The sequence below is a fragment of the Clytia hemisphaerica genome, unplaced genomic scaffold (assembly GCF_902728285.1).
Source record: "Clytia hemisphaerica strain Z4C2 unplaced genomic scaffold, Clytia hemisphaerica genome assembly, whole genome shotgun sequence".
Classification (NCBI taxonomy): domain Eukaryota; kingdom Metazoa; phylum Cnidaria; class Hydrozoa; order Leptothecata; family Clytiidae; genus Clytia; species Clytia hemisphaerica.
This window is the reverse complement of record NW_027104108.1, coordinates 102,989-120,573: the sequence shown is the minus strand read 5'-3', so window position 1 is coordinate 120,573 and position 17,585 is coordinate 102,989. Positions and strand designations below refer to the sequence as shown.

The following is a 17,585-nucleotide window of genomic DNA, read 5'->3' as shown; positions in this document are numbered from 1 at the left end:
CACTGGGAACATACAATAAGGTTCACAGGAACATACAATAAGGTTCACGGGGAACATACAATAAGGTTCACAGGGAACGTACAATAAGGTTCACAGGGAACGTACAATAAGGTTCACAGGGAACGTACAATAAGGTACAAGGGGAACGTACAATAAGGTACAAGGGAACGTACAATAAGGTACACTGGAACGTACAATAATAAGGTACACTGGGAACTACAATAATAATAAATAAGGTACACTGGGAACATACAATAAGGTTCACGGGAACATAAAATAAGGTTCACGGGGAGCGTGCAATAAGGTACCGTGTGAAAGGGTAACTTGCATCATTGGAGGCTAACATGCATAGCACTCAAATGAAAGACTGTTCTGGTCATTAAAATACAAAGTTAAATCAAAAAAAAATGGTAGAGTAACTTCCAGCGGAGCTGCAAGTTGTATTCTAATGACCAGACAGGTCATTCATTTGAGGGCTATGCATGTTAGCCTCCACTGATGCAAGTTACCCAATCTCAGGGTATACACAGGGAACATACAATAAGGTACTGGGGAACGTACAATAGACCTTTTTTCAAAGAGGCCACCCTGTTGAATAATTATGTAGTCCAGCAGAAAAACAATGATAAAACCATGCATAATTATTACAATATGCATGATACAGTAATTATACATGGCTCTATCATTGCTTTTATGGCTGGACTACATAATTATTCAACAGGACGTCCTATTTGAAAAAAGGTCTATAAGGTACATGGGGTACGTACAATAATGTATACGGGGAACGGCACAATAAGATACACTGGAACATACAATAAGGTACACGGGGAGCGTACAAAAAGGTACCCAGGAACACACAAAAAGGACCAACGGAGAGCGTACAAAAGGTACCTGAAGAGCATTCAAAAAGGACCATGGTAGTGTACAAAAAGGACCACACAAAACGTACCAAAGGATCCCAGAAAGCGCACAAAAGATACAAGGGAGGGGAGCATACAAAAAGTAAACAGGGAGTAAAAGCATCTATTATGATATATTTTCTTTTTAGCATCTGGCATCAAGGCTAAAAATGGGGCATTGAGAAGAGTACAAGCTTTTCCAAGTTTTGACCATTAATATCTAGACAATATATATCTACATGATGGAATCATAGAAAGAATTTATGCTCACCTTCTTCTCAAGTCAAGATAGGAATGGTTTGGATTTCCATGTGTTTCAGCTTCTTTCTCTCCACCCTTCTTCTTCTACTTATGGGAAAGACAATAAATTCAGCACACATGAGAGAAATTCAGGCAGTCCTCTGAGCTTTACACACAATCATTTGTTTTATGAAAAGCTGGTACAAATAAACCCCTGCCATATTTTGATAAAGGATATTATTTTTTCCCCGCTAAATCTTCGCGACGATTTTAGTCACGTGACTGAAGAGCCTAGTCAATGTTGCAGCACGAATAAAGAAAACATTAACATCGAAAATGGAAGAAAAGACGGAAAAGGCCGTTTTAACAATATTCCCTATAGTAGGGAAATATTTAAAAAGNGTTAAAATACGGCTTGAAATTCGAACTCAAGTGAAAATACTGAAGTTTTGGTAATTCTTTCGTGCATAGAAAAAAGACTACAAATATATCTTTCACTATTGAGGTAGTTTTGAATAGCCACCTACTTGAACTACTCGTGTACAAAAGTTGAGGTGAAATGCTCAACACTGTATCCCGCGGAGGCGCCATTTTATGTATTTTTTAGCGATTTTTTCCACATTAATGAAATTCTATGTAAATTTTTCACCGACTTGATGGGTATCATTGTAACCATATTAAAATTCTATCTTTTCCCGTCATGAAGTCGAAAAAAAATTTTAAAAATAATTTTTTTTGAAAGAGTAATGATGTTTCAAAAATGGTTAGTAGAATCAACTTTTTTTCCGAAAAGAAATCCACTTAAAGGGCCTGAGACCAAATTGTCAACCTTGAAATTGTCACATTTAGTTACAGTATTGCTGAATATTTACAACACTTTCCAGCAAACTTTTTTGTGAAATTTGTGTCTTGATAAACTAAACTCCATGACATTTGTATCATTGATCATTAAATCACATCTTGGAACAATAGAGTTCCTTGGTTCAATTATTGCAAGAATGTTTATCTTTGTTCATATTCTCATTGTGTGCAACATTATCATTACATCATTGCCAGCAAGTTACATTGTATTGTCAGCTTTAGAGGTCGTCAAACTTTGTTGAATTTGTAATCCTGGCACCTGAATGTGAAAGGAAAGAAAAATTCAAAATTTCATAATGGGAAATAATCTCTTTACAGTAATCAATGCCAAATGTGTGGTCATTCGCTGAAATCTCCCAAAAAAAAGGCTTTAAAAGGGTGAGACTCTGCTTGATGGTTTGAGCTATGTTTGCCATGCATATAAACTGAGCCATTAAAGAAGTTTACGGGAACGTACAAAAAGGACCACCAGGGTACGTACAATAAGGTACACTGGGAACATACAATAAGGTTCACGGGGAACGTACAATAAGGTACACTGGGAACGTACAATAAGGTTCACGGGGAACATACAATAAGGTATACTGGGAACGTACAGTAAGGTTCACGGGGAACATACAATAAGGTATACTGGGAACGTACAATAAGGTACGCTGGTAACATACAATAAGGTGGACGGGAACATAAAATAAGGTTCACGGGGAACGCACAATAAGGTACACAGGGAACCTACAGGGAACCTACAATAAGGTATATACACAGGGAACATACAATAAGGTACTGGGGAACGTACAATAAGGTACATGGGGTACGTACAATAATGTATACGGGGAACGGCACAATAAGATACACTGGAACAACGTACAATAAGGTACACGGGGAGCGCACAAAAAGGTACCCAGAAACACACAAAAAGGACCAACGGAGAGCGTGCAAAAGGTACCTTGAAAGCATTCAAAAAGGACCATGGGTAGTGTACAAAAAGGACTACACAAAACGTACCAGGACCATGCCGACGCACTGGACTTAACGAACACCGGACTTAATTTGTCCGGTGTAGCGAAAGGATACTTTTTGCCACCGGACAAATACACCAGACAGTACGGTGTGTCGGCAGGGTCCTAGCGTACCAAAGGATCCCAGAGAGCGCACACAAAAGATACAAGGGAGGGGAGCATACAAAAAGGTAAACAGGGAGTAAAAGCATCTATTATGATCTAGTTTTCTTTTTAGCATCTGGCATCAAGGCTAAAAATGGGGCACTGAGAAGAGTGCAAGCTTTTCCAAGTTTTGACTATTAATATCTAGACAATATATACATGATGGAAATCAGAAAGAAATTTATGCTCACCTTCTTCTCAAGTCAAGATAGGAATGGATTGGATTTCCATGTGTTTCAGCTTCTTTCTCCACCCCTTCTTCTTCTCCTTATGGGAAAAATAAATTCAGCACACACGAGAGAAACTCAGGCAGTCCTCTGAGCTTTACACACACAATCATTTGTTTTATGAAAAAGCTGGTAAAAACCCTGCCATATTTTGATAGAAGGATACTATTTTCTTCCCCGCTAAATCTTCGCGACGATTTTCAGTCACGTGACTGAAGAGCCTAGTCATAATGTGCAGCACGAATAAAGAAAACATTAACATCGAAAATGGAAGAAAAGACGGAAAAAGGCCGTTTTAACAAATATTCCCCTATAGTAGGGAAATATTTAAAAACTTTTTTTAAATGTACATAAAAGGAAAGAGCTTTATACTTAGTTTTAGTTATTTATATACCATTGATTTTCTTGGTGATAAAAGGAGATGTTAAATAAAATAAGCGCGATAATGTTTATCTGATATTCCGATTGTGTATTGGCGGCCGCCCACGCTAAAGCTCTGAAGGAGCGGGCCAATATCACCATCGGAGACCTATAGTATGTAGTCATCGTTTGATGTACCGCATCACAGTCGTGTCTAGTCTGAATCGCAGACCTCTACAAAACCCCAGGTAGTATAGGTACTAAAGTAAACGNGGCAAATGGTCGAAATGGGGCTCATGGGGAAAGTGCAGTTCATCTTGTGGTGGTGGTCGGCAAACTAGAACAAGAACATGTACCAATCCTGCACCTCGAAACGGTGGATTGGATTGTACAGACTTTGATACTGATATTCAGAAATGCAATACTAACATATGTCCAAGTAAGAAATGCGACTTATGATTTGTTCTTTATTTTTCCTAGAAAGTGGTAACTGGATGGTCCCTAACAAATTTTACCCTGACTTATAATAACCCGATAGACATTTTCCCGATCGGGTTTTTCGTTGACACTGCAACTGCGGCTACAGAAGTTACTAAGAATTAAAAACGGAGACTGTTTTTTGCAATTATTATTTCTTATATAGGAATGAATGGTTCTAACCCCATAAAACTTTTTGAGTTACCTAACCCTTTCCGGACGCATGATTTCACGGCTATATGACGCAAACAAAAATTTGATTTTTGACTGGCTTCACTAAAACTGCAATAGATATCACGATAAGTAATACCTCATTTTTTTCACAATTAATAGGGGTTTTGAAATACCAAAAAAAAAATTTGAAATATGGCTGACACCTTGTCACGTGACCGAAAAATCGACAGATTTATTTTCGGAAAGGTAAAATTTTTGACTTTGAATAAAGAAATAGAGTAAAAGGCATTTGCTTTACGCCTTGAACTTTGAATATGATTTAGGGAATTGAATTACTGACCGGGTAAAAAAAATTTCATGTCATAAGCTTTCCAAGAATCTGAGTAAAGTGATTTTTTGTCCAAATTTTTGAGCAATTTTTCCCTTACAGATTTAGCCTGAGTAAATTTACAACAAACATTAAAAATTTATAATTCTAGTTGTAAACAAGATATCAAAAAGCGGTTTTTTGCAGGTTACGGAGAATTTATCTCAAAATCATTATTCAAAACCATGTTATTGTATTTTGGCGCGAAAACTGTTAAAATCTTTTACAAAGCTATGGACCACCCGGTGGCCCGTGCGTCATATAGGAACACGATTCATGGGCCACCCAGTGGCCCGTGCGTCCGGAAAGGGCTAATGTAAGCGTCACTGGCCTGTTTTCCCGACAGACATTACCCCAAGAGATAATTACTCGACTGGACATTATTTCCCTCATGGACCTTTCCCCCGAACGGACATTATTAGCCTGAATAAACATTTCCTCATGCAACCTTTTATTTCCGAAGAATCCATTCGGGGAAACGTCCCTGAATAGTCGGGGAAAAGTCCGGTCGGGGAATTTCCGTCAACAAAACCTCCTTTATGTAATTGTCTATCGGGAAAACTTCAATCGGGGAAATCCGGGGGTCCGTTATTGGGAAGGTCTGGCAATAAAATAGTTTGTGGTTGCCTACTAGAATAATCAGAAGCGCTCCCTTTCTCCTTTATCTCTTTAAACGATGCCCGTAAATTTACTGGAGTTGAAGCCAGAACTTTGTCTAGTTTATAAAGAATTACCAATTATTCCTATGAACCACTAATTCAATATTTCATTTCATTCATTTCTCAGTCGAAGGCAAATGGTCGAAATGGGGCTCATGGGGAAAGTGCAGTGCATCATGTGGCACTGGTCGGAAAACTAGAACAAGAACATGTACTAATCCTGTACCTCAGCATGGTGGATTGGATTGTGCAGACTCTGATACTGCTGTTCAGAAATGCAATTTAAAGACCTGTCCAGGTAAGAAATGCCAATTATGATTTGATCCATATATTACCTAAAAAAGTGGTAACCGGATGGTCCCTAACAAATTTTACCCTGACCTATAATAACCCGATAGACATTTTCCCGATCGGATTTTTCGTTGACACTTTAACTGCAGCTACAGAAGTTACTAAGAATTAAAAACGGAGACTGTTATTTTTGCAATTATTATTTCTTATATAGGAATGAATGGTTCTAATCCCATAAAACTTTTTGAGTTACCTAATGTAAGTGTCACTGGCCTGTTTTCCCGACAGACATTACCCAAACTGATAATTACTCGACTGGACATTCCCCTCATGGACCTTCCCCCGAACGGACATTAGCCTTAATAAACATTTCCACATGAAAATTTTATTCCCCGAAAAATCAGTTTGGGGGAACGTCCGGGAATAGTCGGGGAAAGTCCAATCGGGGAATTTCCCGTTTGAAGAAACGCCATGTCGGGGAGATGACCATCAACAAAGCGTCCTTTATGAAATTGTCTATCAGGAAAACATCGATCGGGGAAAATCCGTGGGTCCGTTATTGGAAAGGTCCGTCAACCGAAAAGTTTGTGGCTACCTACTAGAATAATCAGAAACGCTCCCTTTTCGATCAACCACATCCTATCAACCACTAATTTAATATATTTCTCAGTCGATGGCAAATGGTCGAAATGGGGCTCATGGGGAAAGTGCAGTGCATCATGTGGCACTGGTCAGAAAACTAGAACAAGAACATGTACTAATCCTGTACCTCAGTATGGTGGATTGGATTGTACAGACATTGATAGTAAAAATGAAAATCGAAAATGTAATTCACGCCTATGCCCAAGTGTGCCAAGTAAGCAACACGAATTTCAATTTGTATTCCTAAATTTCATTTTTTTCAAGCACCCCAGTATAACGAAAAACTAATAGCAATTTTTTGGAAATTATTAAAACTTTAGTTTTTGAATTTAAGATTATAGAGATTAGTTGATTATAATTGTAATTTTTGGCTTGACCTAGCTAGTAGTGTATATCTTTATTTCATAAATTTTCAGTCGATGGCAAATGGTCGGAATGGGGCTCATGGGGGAAGTGTAGTGCATCATGTGGTGCTGGTCAGCAAAATAGAACAAGAACATGTACTAATCCTGCACCTCAGCATGGTGGATTGGATTGTTCAGAATCTGATAATGTTGTTCGGAATTGCAATGCAAAGCCATGTCCGGGTAAGGAATATCATAAGAAAGAGGAAGGCTAATACATCTATAAATAGTGAATGAATGCGCAAACAAATTCAACTCCGCAAATTGTTATCATGTGTCCTAAGGAACGACTCTTCACTATAAAAGATTTTATGTCGAAAAATTATACGGAAAATTTCTGTTAAACTTTAGATCCGACAACAGACGAAAACGAAATAGCTGAAAAAATTTGTAAAATGAAATGTATTGATATGAAAAGGAATTGTGGTCAAATGCTTCGATGTGGTGACGGAAGATTTGACGTATCAAAACATTGCCCTGAAACTTGTGCCACCACGACTCGTAAGTTGATTTTAGAATTCAGCTCAAGATTTGAATGAAAAACTATATATTTTTACCAATTATGCCACAGATAGCATTTTAACTGAAAGCTTTTTTTAATTCTAGATAGGACCGAAGACAACAACGAAGTTGCTGAAAAAATTTGTAAAAAGCGATGTAGTCATTTTAAGCGGAATTGTGGTCAAATGGTTAGATGTGGAGATAGAACATTTGACGTATCAAAACATTGCACTAAAACTTGTGCCTCAACGAATCGTAAGCTTGTTAGCTTTTAATTTATATTATGAGACTGGTCTAACGAGCAATACAGGGTGTCCCTAATTAAAGTATCGAGTTTGAACATGCGATTGAGTAGAAAAGTTTGTGTGTGTTATCGCTAAAATATAAGAACGTTTTCCATCACACAGGCTTATTACAAAAGGTAGTTACAACGTATAAATTAATCGTAATGACAAAGAAAAAAGAGGGAGAGCTTAAAATACAATTTTGTGAACACGCACATAAAACTTTCTACTCATAGTTGTGTTTCGACTCGATACTTTAATTAGGGACACCCTGTACACAGGCTGCAAAATTAAAGTCTGAAGACAAATCACGCTTTTACTCTTTTACTCGAAATTTTAAGTCCTTGTTACATGATATTTATTTCTGATTGGTTCAAATTCATTGACACTAATAAAGTAATTTACTGTAAGTTGTAAAGCAAGTAACATGGGAATAAAATCACGTGAACTTTTTCGAGTAATCACATGTTTTGACTGCACCGATATAATTCTGCAACCCGTGTATTAGGATAATTAATTTTGGGTAGAAAATTTAAATTTTGCGGGAATCAAATTTTGCGAATGAAGGATCATTTTCGCCAAAAAATGGTACACAGTGAACAAAAAGCGTGTTCAGCGGTAGGTGGCCAAACTCTGCCAAATGTTATTTTCGCTAAAAAATTTTTCTATAACTATAAGGTATATAAGATAAGTAAATTTATGTATATAATAACATAAAAAGGCCCATGTATGGAAAAGGAACCTGGATGTGCACAAAGGAAAGCAATGAAATAAAAATGGGATGTAAATTGAAAGCCACACCCCTGTCTCACAGCCCCGGTGGAACTTTTCATCAGTGGGAATAAAAACTCCTATTGAAAACTTAAAATCCCAATGGGGATAGAAATTCTATTCTTCCAAGGTTAAAAGATCCAGTGGGGATGGTTTTGCCAAAGTATCCAGTGGGGCTGTGACACAGGGGTGTATACCCGAATATTTTGGTTAAGCAATTTTAATTTATTTTTTATGATTTTATTGTAGTTTGTGAACCTAAAAAAGAAGCAATGGTTATGTGTCATGGACGGTCCTATACATTACATGGGAAAGCAAAGAATGGTGCCAGCGCTAAACAATATGAATGGTACAAAAAGAGCAAAAAGGATTCGCTAGTACGATTGGATAGCGATTCTCAATACTCAATTACATACTCCGACCGTGATCCAACAAAAAGCAGTTTGACTATTCGTTCTTTCAGTATGGTTAAACACGAAGGATTTTACGCTTTCAGGAAAGCTAATCTGAACTACATCGATTGTTATGATTACAAAGTGACAGCTTTTTGTAAGTTAAATTGCTCTTTGCCCCCCGGGGGAGGCTACCTACCTACCTACCTACCTACCTGGACAAAAAGTGAAACATTTCAGTCCCACACAGGATCACTTTTTCGCAAATTTTAGCAAAGATAGACTCCATTTTTGAGCATCAGTGGAACATCCCCGTCAGTTGGGTAAACGACACGTCAATTACCATATCATTGAAAATCACGAAACAGTTAAAAGATTTAAGATATCGCTGAAGTAAAAAATCTTGTGGTAAAAGGTCTCGTGAAGTTGATGGATCGTCACTTGAAAAATTTTTTTTAATTTTATCAAAGTATGTCACTTTTTTGAATTTATAGTGCAATTGGAATATATTGATGGGAAAGATAAATTTGACGTCCTGGCTGGCGAGGATTTAACACTTGCAGTGAAAGCAAAAGACCCTGCATCTGAAACAAGCTGGTCTGTTAATGGACAAAGTTTGATAGAACCTTTAATTGACGCATCTCCTCATTATAACTTGCCTTTCCCTAGTCTATCTGACTCTGATACGCAAAGTAAGTAAAATCATGAACATATAAACGACTGGACATCCATCTCCTTTGTCTTTTTGTAGAAAAGGCTGCTAGCTTCGTTGCCGCCTCGTTAAAAGCATAAAATGAAACAATAGATTTTGATGATATACCACTTGGGAGTACCTTGCTAACAACGTCAAAACTTTGACAAAAGTCTCTGTTGTTCTACTCTTCTCAAGTCTTTTATCTATATCATAATAAAGATAACAGAGGCAAAATCATCGTCAGCTTGTCAAAACTCCGACTAATATTTCTAAATTTTGACTTAAAAGTGTCTAATAATTTTAGAAAGTGTCGCATTCTAATTTCGATATTCTTATGACACAGGCTCTAAACTTTGGCAAGCTATTTTTTTCAAGTCATAAAAAAAATTATTGAAGTGACAAAAGGGATTCAAAAGTATACACGCAGTTGAAATTCTGCATTTTAGAGTTGAAAATGTTGATAAAATATATTACAAACTTGTGAAAAAATTTGAAAATAATTTTTTTGTACATTAGGAGTAATGTTCAAGCTCTATCAACCCTTTTACCTAAATAATTCAAAGAAATAAAATTATGACGGAATATTGTCGGATTTTTCATACCAATTTTGAAATACAGGCGGCAACGAAGCTCGCTTCAAAGAGACAATAAAAGATAGATGTCCAGTCGTTTATATGTTCATGGTAAAATGTAAATCATTTTTCTTTGTACAGTAATAAGTAAAATATTTTGTCGTGAAATAGTTTGCTTATGAGAGTAGAAAACCTCTCTTGAAAGAATAATCTTACACATCTTAAAGTCCATGGAAATATCCCTAGAAATTCTCAAATTACTAGGAAACGTCAAAGTCATTTTGCAAGACACTGTTGTTGCGATGAGAACGAAATTGATTGATTTATTCATTTTTTTTACCTTTTTTGGTGGCCCCTAAACACAAATCATCGGGGCAAAAAGTTCAGATGCCTCTAGGGATACTGACAGCAGACAATACATTTTTTCGACTGGGACGGTAATTTTCTCATCGACTATTTTTTGATATTTGAATCATACCAGGAGGGGGAGTACTCAAGGTACGATTCTTAAGGGTAATTTTTTTCAGGTTTCCCAAAGTGCACTGAAAGGATGTGTAACGTGAGAAAAACGAAGTTTTTTTGGCAAAATGAGGGTCGATTTTCGCTCAAACTAACTCAATTTTGAATAACTTTCTATGCATTCTAAGGGTTCAATTTTGCTCCCCTAATTTATGTCTACACATACGGTAGCTTTTAGATCGCGCCCCCCTCCGGTGGCCCAAACAAGTGATTAGAAGCTCTATCACAGCTTAGCTTTTTTGGTGTTGATGTTTCTGTTTCTTAATGTAACGATATATTCTAACATGGTCATTCGAATAAACCTGGGGAACCTGGGGACATGTTTTCAAATTCTTTGCTACTTATTCTAGTTTTGGAGATTCTCAACCCTCGACGGAGACATAGTGGAAGGTACAAGCTTAAATGGTCAACTCATTCTCATCAATGCCCGATTGTCAATATTTATTTCAACGTTACTGTTAGAGGTACGAGACTTTTTTTTGATTTTCATGTGAAGTATATATGCTGTCTTCCTTCTTTCCTAAAAAAGGATTATAGAATTCTATTCCAAATTCTACATGACGAGGTTTATTTATTTTCTTAAAAAAAGTAGCTATGCTTCAACTTGAAGAGAGTACAATACGCTTTTAAAACAGTATTCAGTACATATTTGTATGCACTCCTGGGGGGGGGGGATACTTAGGCAAATGGAGGGTACGGTATGTGCCGCCCTTAAGGGTACCTTTTTTGGACTTCCAAAGTTCCGCTAAGGGTCGAAAAAATCCTAGATGCTAATTCGCACCTTAACAGCTGTTGATGCAGGTACCACTTCCATAAATGTAGAAATGGAAGAAATTCAAGTAAATTTCAAACCTACAACCCTATATCTATACTACCAAAAAAGAAGAAAATATAAGAAGAAGCCTTATTCATACAAACTTTTATCGTTTTTTTTGAAGAGATGGTCACCCTTTCCACAATACATTATCGGGAAAAAGTAAATTAACGAAAATGTAATCTGTTCTCCAATTGCATAGAACGTGACACAACAAGTACAACATCACCCACTACCATCACTACGACCAGTGCGATAACAACAACACCGCCATCTTTACCGAGCACTGATCAACCAGTACTCAAAGTGGGTCAGAAATACGTTTCACAAGACGAAAGTGATGACTCTATAGGCTTCGTTATGTTGATTGTCGGAACTTTCTTAATTGGTCTTGCGATCGGATCTTGTGTGCTTTGGTACTTTTATAAAAGAGAGTTAGCTCGCAAGACTAGGAGGTGAGTTCGATTAGCTCATTAGACTAAACTTATATTTGTTCCTTAAACTTGTTTTGTCATTAAAATTTTGGTCCAATGGGTATCTGGCATAGATTTATAAAGCCCAAATGGCTATATGTCGTGTTTAAGCTCTTCCAAGCAAAAAAACTAAATATCGCAAAAAATATTGCTGTTATTGTTTTCGAAAACCCGCGAAGCTTCTTATTGGTCAAACGCTGAAATTCTATTGTAATGTGACGTGACCTAGGCAGGATTTCCTATCTAACCTTGGCACATTTTTTAGCCAAAGCACGGCTATAAATCTATGATATCTGGTCCTTTGCAAACTGGTCTGTACCGGTACACAACTACCCCCTGTCATATCTTTTGAGCCTGTAGGATCTCAAGAACTAAGGAAGCCTTTGACTTTTATCATCAGTGATAAATATTGACCATTTTATATAGTGTGAAAAATTTCAATTTGGTCTCGTGTGTGGTTGATATTTTACAGATAGTCTGGCATTTTACAAATTGGTGCACAAAAATTTCAAACCCCTCCCCCTCAGATGGACGTAGGATTAAGGTCAACCTTAAATTTAGCTTGGTGCCTGTACACTTTCGATAGAATTCAAAATATTTTATTTAAAATTTCAATTTCAGGAGTTTATCTATTTCATCGTTACATAAAGACAAGAATTATAGATCGGAATCAATGAATCGAGATGAATCGGACACATCTGAGGAGGATTCAGACGATTCAGACAGCAAACCTTTACTTCATAATGGCAATGTTACACCAAATAGCATCCAGCCCCTACCACAGTATAGATACGGTGAAGGTACTCACAATGGATATGACGAAGATAATGGGTGTTTGTCTGACAATAACTTTGACCCACGACTCCAAAATGAATTTGAGCCACAACTTCGGAATAACATTAACCGTCAACCGCAGAATAATAGTAACCATGTACCACAGAATAACGTCCCTCCTGTACCACGAAGGCTTCAAAAACCAATAGTTGTACCCAAAAATAATTTGCAAAATAAATTTGAACCACAACGTCGGAATAACTTTGACCCTTGAGCACAGAATAATAGTAACCATGCACCACAGATTAACACCCCTCCTGTACCGCCAAGGCTTCAAAAACAAATGGCTGTACCCAATGATAGACAACGTGTTGAATATAATCCGACTTGAACTTATAATCCGACTAGAAATTTTTCAATTTTATTAGCAATTTTAGTTAAAAACAATTTAAATAATGGGCCATTCCATTTTATCCTCATACAGGCCGGTGGACGAACATTTCCAGGGGGTAACCTGAGAACAATTTCCAGGGGGGTCTAAAAGAGTGTTTTTTTCATTTTCCAGGGGGTAAAAAGTTATTCTAAAATTTCCAGGGGGTTAAAGAAAGGTTTTAGTTCGTCCATCGTCACTTTGAAGTAAAAAAATAAAATTTTCCAAGGGTTTCTTTGCAGATTTTGCCATTTTCCACGGGGTGTCCTCGCATTTCAAAGAATTTTATTTTGACTTGAAAAGGTTCGTCCACCCCCCTGTATGGATTTTTAATGGAATATCTCAATGAAAATCATGTTGTACTTATTGTATTTGAATCGGTTATTCGTCATGAATATCGAATTTTGTCAATATCATCGAATTTGAGAGAATTTATTTCCTTTAAAAAATTAATTTTGATTCTAGATGGCATGATTTTAGACTAGGGTAGAGAGAAATTGAACAATGCCTAAACTTTTTTAAGAAGTTAACCCTTTAAGTGCCAATGTCGTATACATCAGACATGGGCTATGTCTGGCTATGTAGGAGGGCGAAGCCCTCCTGTAATTCCCAGTTTGAGTTAGAAATCGTTATTTTTGGTCTAACTCGTAGGAATCGGATTGGGCTTCGTGGCCAAGCAAAAAAAAAAATGAAAAGTGAGTCTTTTCAGCGAGATTTTAAGCTAAAAAGTCAAAAAAATGCAAAAATTTGACAAAAATCCACTTTTTTAAGATTTTGACCGTTTTTTGACCATTTTTGGTCAACGAGTGATCCAAGAACCTCCAAATTTGGCCCTGATTAACTTGATTCTGTCCTCTAGTAAATTAGTTTTTTTCCTTCCTAAATCGGGCGGCTTCGACGCCTAAAAGAAAGAGGAGACTCTAAGCTATCCAACAGACTATAAACGAGCTTCTAACTCCTTCTAGATCCGGAGATATAAGCCTTAAAAGTTTGAACTAGCGATTTTCTTTAAAAACATTAGAAAAAAATGACCGTGGCATTTAAAGGGTTAAATGTAATAATACCCAAAATCAAATATTGAATGGAGAATTAAAACTGTCACTTTTATCAAATTCAATTTAATCGAAATGAGGTTTTTAAACTGGTGAATCGTAGACACAATTGTACACATCGGATGATGTGGTTTTGAGATAAGAGGATTCGCGATTTGAAGTTCGATTTACTATGGAGAAAGAAACTCAGATATGACCTTGAATTAAGTAGGGGTGGTCCAAAATTTTTTCTATGTTTAACCATCTTTTTTAAATCAATTTTTCATGCTGATTCCGAATTTGAAATCCGTTTTCCATATTTCTTACCCCTGGGCGGCTAATGGAGACCTTTTTTTCGGAAAACCACCAAAAACCGCTAAAAGTCAATTTTCCATTTTGAATAGCTTTCTAGTGATGCGATATCTTTTTAAAAGTCTGTCCAGATATAATTGGCAGTGGAAACAAGAATGCCTGTAACTTTCGATAGTCAAATATAATTATGGAAATTTTTTTTGCTTGTTTTAGAGAATCAAAAGCGCTACATTTGAATGTATTTTTGGTTGAAAAATTCGCGATTTTTAGCGGTTAAATTTGTGATTGTAAAAATTTAGCTTTTTTTCTACTTATGCTATAACGTTCATTTTTACACCAGTGGTAGTTCAACTTTAGGTTAAGAATTTTGTCAAGTTTCAAGGCAAACTGAAAAGTCCTTCGGAGGATATGGGACCCAAAATACCCCTTGGTAGCACTTTTCTGTGAAATATCAAATCTCCAACTTATTACTAAAAACGGGGGTAGTGATATGATTGATAAAACAGTTTTTCGATTATAACACATTTTACAATCTCTTTAATGACCTCATAGCCAAACTGTGTTTAGTGTTTTGGGAATTATCAAAGTTCTTTGATGGCTTAAAAGTAACAAAGACAATATAAATTCATGCTTATCTTTTCAATAAAAACAATTATACTGTGATTTCAATTCGTTTCGAAATAATCAATGATACCAATAATACCAATGCACTAACACTTAACATTTTCCAACTTTTAATTGCACTGTTCAAAAAGATAACATAACCCCCGTTTTTAGTAATAAGTTGGAGATTTGATAATTCACAGAAAAGTGCTACCAAGGGGTATTTCGGGTCCCATATCTTCCGAAGGACTCTTTTGTTTGCCTTGAAACTTAACAAAATTCTTAACCTAAGGTTGAACTACCACTAGTGTAAAAATGAACGTTATAGCATAAGTAGAAAAAAAGCTCAATTTTTACAATCGCAAATTTAACCGCTAAAAATCGCGAATTTTTCAACCAAATATACATTCAAATGTAGCGCTTTTGATTCTCTAAAACAAGCAAAAATAATTTCCATAATTATATTTGACTATCAAAAGTTAGAGGCATTCTTGTTTCCACTGCCAATTATATCTGGACAGATTTTAAAATCAGTTTTTCATGCTGATTCCGAATTATTATTTCCGATATTCAATTTGTGAAAATTGATAATTTGAAAATGTTTCACTTTGAATGAACTTTGAATGAAAAATTTAATGGTAATTACTTGTTTTAGATCAAGTGTTCATACTGATTTCCAGTTTCAAATTAATTATTGCATATCTCTTGTCACTGACCTGCTATGGGCATGTCTACATGAGGCTACTTTTATTCAGAAGATATCGCAAAAAATGTGCAAAAATCAATATTATTGAAAGGATATTTTCTGAGCTTTTAGTTCGTCAGTGGCTTTTTGACACTTAGCTAATGTTATACATTCATCGTCATAGGGTGTTTGAGTACTTTATCTTTATCCAATGAGCTAACCCTATGTACTACTGCTATAAGTTTATCTTATTTAGCTAGTCAAGAAGCAAAAATCAACCTGCTTAGAATATCGTTTAAATTATCTTGAGCTGGTAAATTCCTTATTCAAATACAATGGTTCCCTACCTATTGCGCATTGAAAAGTTGATAATTATTTTTAGAAGCCTTAATCATTTAAGGGTTAAGTTAAAATTAAAATCACTAGGCTAAACAGATAGCTAATATATGGAATTTTTTAAATCGTTGTAAAAAAAGTCTGTCTATGTCAAAATAATTTAAAGCTGAGACAATAATGGTCTGTAACTTTTGATAGAATTTGAATCAAGTTGCGATTTTGTGCTCGTTAAAAAGATATTTGTGAGTGGAATATTATCAAGTAAAAATTTTGGGGAAAAAAAAAGAAAAATGAAAATGAAAAATGAAGAAGAAAAAAAACAACTTCTTGTAGAAATGTGGTATGATTACCATTTTCACAGGAGTGATTCTTCAATCTTAGACCATGATCACTGTGAAAAAAATTTTCAAAAATATTCATTCAATCAAAAGATATTAAACAAAGTTTATTGGTGGTTGATCGACAAAAGGCTGTTTTTTGTCGTTTTTTACTTCTTTATAGAGTCAACCACCAATAAACTTTGTTTGATAACTTTTGATTGAATCGTGACAGGACAATTGCCCCCCGTGACAATTACCCCCGGGATAATTGCCCCCCGGACAATTGCCCCCAGACAATTCCCCCCAGGACAATTGCCCCCCCAGACAATTCCCCCCAGGACAATTCCCCCCAGACAATTCCCCCCAGGACAATTACCCTCCGGACAATTACCCCCCCCCCCCTTAAAAAAAAAAAAAAAAAAAAAAATTCAGACTATCACCGTTGAGACAATTCTTGATCGGGTGATCGTTAGTCTTTTTGACTATTTTTCTTGTTAGACTTGAAAAGTGCATTCAAGAATGCTATGCTGTATGATTTTTCCAAGAGAGACTTTTTGACGATTACAGAGAAAATAGTCTGCATAATATACCCACTGTAAAAAAAACAATCATGTGCGACCAAAAACAAATAAAGAGCTAACTCAAAAATAAGAATTCCCATGCACATGGGCTGTTATTGAAAAACAAAATGAAAATAAAAGACTTACTGGAAAAGTGGGACATGGGACGGTGGTTTGATTTGTTTGTTTTGAGTGGTTGACCTGACTAGGCCCTTTTCCACTACACGTTTTTTTTTTATAAGAACGTCAAAAATTTTCGAAGCCTTCGGATGTTCTTAGTTTTTTGGATTTGAAGCCTAAAAATGTTCTTAAAATGTTCTTATTTTCAGCATTTTTTGAGCATGTTGATGTAATTTCTTAAGAAAATGCATGTTTTTAAGTCACCAAAGCCTTAGAATGTTCTTAGAATGTTCTTAAATTTTTGGGCCTCGAAGCCTTATGTTCTTATATAGTTTGTTCTTATGAAAAAAAAAACGTGTATATACTTGATTAAAGGAGTGTATCTCAAGTACGTGAAAGAAGATTATCTAAAGATGTTTGTGAGCAGTGGAGTATGTCTTTTTGTGGTGGAGGAATATGTAGTAGTTATTAAATGTGATTATTTGATAATCACTTTCAGATAGAATTACAATATTTTTATTTGGTTAGGTTTATGTATCAGAGATAGAGTGTTAAAAATAGTTAAAAAGATATTATGACAGAGATGTAGACCCAGAGGGGAGAAGTCAGAGAAGTGTTGTGTGTGCATGAAAT

General features: G+C 36.0%; 1 protein-coding gene across 1 annotated transcript; it reads left to right on the top strand.

The window, feature by feature from the left end:
* The first annotated feature begins 5,041 nt into the window (after positions 1 to 5,041).
* On the top strand, positions 5,042 to 13,416 carry LOC136813314 (uncharacterized). The gene is made up of 10 exons (XM_067069830.1): positions 5,042 to 5,060; positions 5,552 to 5,722; positions 6,774 to 6,944; positions 7,113 to 7,262; positions 7,368 to 7,517; positions 8,567 to 8,866; positions 9,204 to 9,401; positions 10,845 to 10,958; positions 11,511 to 11,763; positions 12,403 to 13,416. The coding sequence occupies exons 1-10, from the start codon at positions 5,042 to 5,044 to the stop codon at positions 12,827 to 12,829; spliced, it is 1,953 nt and encodes a 650-aa protein (XP_066925931.1). The 3' UTR covers positions 12,830 to 13,416.
* The last annotated feature ends 4,169 nt before the right edge of the window (positions 13,417 to 17,585 follow it).

Excerpts from the sequence above, each read along its gene's own strand:
- LOC136813314 (XM_067069830.1), top strand. Across the intron at positions 6,945-7,112 it reads CAATGCAAAGCCATGTCCGG|ATCCGACAACAGACGAAAAC; the intron begins GTAAGGAATATC and ends GTTAAACTTTAG. Across the intron at positions 7,518-8,566 it reads AACTTGTGCCTCAACGAATC|TTTGTGAACCTAAAAAAGAA; the intron begins GTAAGCTTGTTA and ends ATTTTATTGTAG.